Genomic DNA, 3,611 nt, shown 5'->3' with positions numbered 1-3,611 from the left:
ATTAGTCTCCAAGTGTCGTTGCAGCTTTGATGGCTTCATTTGAGAGTGTTGCTGCACAAATAACACACATTGGCAATTCAATTCCTTTGCTTTCCTTGAAGGTAAATCCAAACTTTAGGTAGGTTTCTGAATATTTTCGGGACGTCTCTCTCTTACATTTACCCTCTCCCACTGGGGCGGGTGTCTCTGGAGCAGGTGGAGCCGTGACATTCCCATCACCTGTAACATTAGCGTTCGGGTTCAGTGCTCAAGGCCTTTTTGTTACAAAGCGATCCATTATTATAACAACCTAACTTAGTAGTCGAGAATATTATTTGCTTTCCAGCTTTTTGTTTATTGGCGGCTAATATTAGTGTCTTCTTCTTGTTTTTTAATGGCGGTATCCTAATCGTCCATGGTATGATGTGAATAATTTTTTATATATATATATATATATATATATATTTTCTTTTTAAGTAGGTTAGCTTATTACTGCCTAATGCATTACAGTTTTTCTCAGTCGCTTTGGTGCATTTCTCACATCACTATTTACATTTGCACAACAGTAGTTCAACCTCCACAACATTTAGTCATTTGTGCACATCATAGTAGCAGTTTCTCATTACTTCCAACAAATTGCAAATGCTTTTGGACATGCATCAATTGCTTTCATACAACTCTCTGCTGTTTTATATCATTATCATTTGCTTATGTCATGTCAGTCAAAATTAACTATGCTTGTGAATGCTGAACAGTCATTCCATATAAAACTAATAGTCCTCATTTCATTGCTTGAGTCATTACATACAAAAATGTTGAACGAGTTGTCAAAATCTGTCAAGCAAATTTTACACATTTAGCAAGAAATGATATTCGCTGTGATGTAGATGAAATTACAGTTTTTCTCAATCGATTTGGTACATTTCTCCAAACTCAGGTAACTGCTCTCAAAACAGTTAACACAGTGATCTGTACACTTTGTAATTGTCCTAAACAGATAGTAAATGCTCCTTCATTTCATACAAATTACAAATCAAAAGCATAATTTTATCAAAACACTGTGCACAAAATTCCCTAATGTTATCACAGCAGTTCATACAGCCAACCAAATCTTTAATATATCAGGAAAAACATTTGCAACTTTTTCATTGGTCTTCACAAAGATCACAAGCATTTTTGTACCATTTTCAAAACACAACAAACAAAACTCTGTGAATTGTAAAATAGTCAGTTGCACACCTTATGTCCTCAATTAACCCAAAATTGATATCTGATGAGTTAGTAATCCACTTAACACAGAAAAAGCCAATTTCCTAATTGTTCACACAGCTGTCTTAATTACAACAACTACAAAAGGGGAAGAGAAAAACAACAAAGAAGATGAATGTGGAGAAAAGAATAAAAAAGAAGAAAAATGAGCAGTGGAAATGGAAGAGGTGTAAGAGTGAGAGGTGGTGGACAGGGTAGAGGGAGAAGAAGAGGAAGAGGAGATGGAGAAAGAGCAAGAAGAGCTGAAGATGTAGGAGAACGAGAAAGAAGAGCTGAAGATGTAGGAGAACGAGAAAGAAGAGCTGAAGATGTAGGAGAACGAGAAAGAAGAGCTGAAGATGTAGGAGAAAGAAGAGCTGAGGATGTAGGAGAAAGAGAAGGAAGAGCTGAGGGTGTAGGAAGAGGAGAAGATAGAGGAGTAGAGGGAGAAGAGATGGATAGATTGGAGGGCAATGGTATAGTGGAAAGAGAAAGAGTAGAAAATATAAGAAGAGATGGACCGAGAGGAAGAGGAGGGCAAGGTGTTAGAGGAGGGCAAGGTGTTAGAGGTGGGAGAAGAGGTAGAAGGATAGGGTACACACGTGTTTCAAATGAAATCAGAGCCACACTTATTGACCATGTCATAAATCATGGTCTCTCACTGAGAGAAGCTGGGCAGAGAGTTCAGCCCAATATAAACAGATCCACAGTGGCTTCAATTATCCGCACATTTCAGAGGGAAAACCGGTAAGTAACTATATCATTCAACTTCTACAATGAGAGTCCATGTAGTCTTGTTTGACACAGGTTTAGATTTCTACAGTAAATGTTCCTGCTTGTCCAAACATTTTTCAGAATTGAAGTTAGAGAACATTCAGGTGGACGAACAAGACTTTTTTCAATTGAACAAGAGCATGCCATTGTTGACATGGTGGTCCAGAACAACACCCTTCGCCTCAGAGAAATTCAGCAAAGAATAACAGAGGACAATCAACTGTTCCACAATATCCACCAATGCAGTCTCTCCACAATTGATCGTGTTCTAAGGAGAAATGCAATCCGAATGAAGCAAGTATACAAAGTGCCCTTTGAGAGGAACTCTGTTAGAGTGAAGGAGTTGCGATTCCAGTTTGTTCAAGTATGTGCAACCCAATTACTGCACTTTTACTGTCAACACAAAGATATATTTTTCCTGAATTTTAAGTGTCCATAAACTATTCCATGCTACTGTAAGTGAAAAGATTTGATTGCACATTGAAAAGAACATTGATTGCAGTCAATACTACTGTGAAACTGTTGCTGAAGTTTGAGTTCACACTTTGAAGCAGCAGTATACATAGATATGCCTCCATTACTGTAAAACACTAACTTACTGTATTGTACCTTGTGTTCTTTTTACTCTAGAGAATCTTGGAGTTGGATAGCAGTGCAACTCATTATGAGTACCTGTATATTGATGAAGCAGGCTTCAATCTTCACAAAAAAAGGAGAAGAGGGAGAAATGTGATTGGCCATCGTGCTACAGTCAATGTCCCTGGACAACGAGGAGGCAACATCACTCTCTGTGCCGCGATTTCTACAACTGGTGTTGTGGCACACAATGCTGTCTTGGGACCATACAACACAGCAAGGCTCCTACATTTTTTAAACCTCCTCAATGAAATCCTCTTTCCGCAGGGTGATCAGGAGCAAATGGTGCGGAATTTTGTAGTTGTTTGGGACAATGTCCAATTCCACCATTCAGCACTGGTGCGAGAGTGGTTTAAGAAGCACCCACATTTCAGGATGGTGTTCCTTCCACCATATTCTCCTTTCCTGAATCCAATTGAGGAATTCTTCTCCTCTTGGAGATGGAAAGTACATGGTCGCAACCCTTACAACCAAGTAAGTCTTCTTCAAGCGATGGAAGAGGCCTGTGGAGATATTGGGGCACAAGCATGTCAAGGATGGATACAGCATTCAAGGCGTTTTTTCCCACGATGCATGACTCGTGAAAATATTTTTTGTGATGTTGATGAAATTCTCTGGCCAGATGTAATTGAGAGGCATGATCAATAAATTAATTGATTCAATTAATGCAGGTTTTTTTTTTTTTTTTTTTACCTATGTACTTATTTGCATTAAAAAAGAAATTGTGCGGTGACAACTCATTGTTATACACCTGAACTCCTCATTAAATAACTTAATGAAAAACATGTATTTTCAATAATTTCTTTGTGTATCTTTTGCTGTTTGTTATCAAATCAACAGAGAACACACTTTTAGTTTTGAAGTTAATATTGAATTTGAATAAATGTATTACTAGAATAAAATGCTGTGTTTCATTGTGCAGTGAATACTTAACTGTTTCGTCAACATAAGAGTGCATTTAGTTTGCTGTGTTA

At 37.8% G+C, this 3,611-nt stretch overlaps 1 protein-coding gene across 1 annotated transcript; it reads left to right on the top strand.

Moving 5' to 3' along the window:
* The first annotated feature begins 878 nt into the window (after window positions 1-878).
* LOC309497795 (uncharacterized protein) lies at window positions 879-3,326 on the top strand. Its single transcript, XM_082168094.1, has 3 exons — window positions 879-1,974; window positions 2,083-2,365; window positions 2,632-3,326. Exons 1-3 carry the CDS (start codon window positions 1,394-1,396, stop codon window positions 3,283-3,285), a joined length of 1,518 nt encoding a protein of 505 aa, XP_082024220.1. The 5' UTR covers window positions 879-1,393; the 3' UTR covers window positions 3,286-3,326.
* The last annotated feature ends 285 nt before the right edge of the window (window positions 3,327-3,611 follow it).

This window comes from Leuciscus leuciscus, assembly GCF_965113295.1.
Source record: "Leuciscus leuciscus genome assembly, chromosome: 4".
NCBI classification, from domain to species: Eukaryota; Metazoa; Chordata; class Actinopteri; order Cypriniformes; family Leuciscidae; genus Leuciscus; species Leuciscus leuciscus.
Note: the sequence above shows the minus strand (reverse complement) of the source record. Positions and strands in the feature narration are given on the sequence as shown.

Bases quoted from the DNA above. Each gene is read 5' to 3' on its own strand.
- LOC309497795 (XM_082168094.1), top strand. From the start codon at position 1,394: ATGAGCAGTGGAAATGGAAGAGGTGTAAGAGTGAGAGGTGGTGGACAG. The intron at 1,975-2,082 runs GTAAGTAACTAT...AACATTTTTCAG, and splicing joins ACATTTCAGAGGGAAAACCG to AATTGAAGTTAGAGAACATT. The intron at 2,366-2,631 runs GTATGTGCAACC...TTTTTACTCTAG, and splicing joins TGCGATTCCAGTTTGTTCAA to AGAATCTTGGAGTTGGATAG.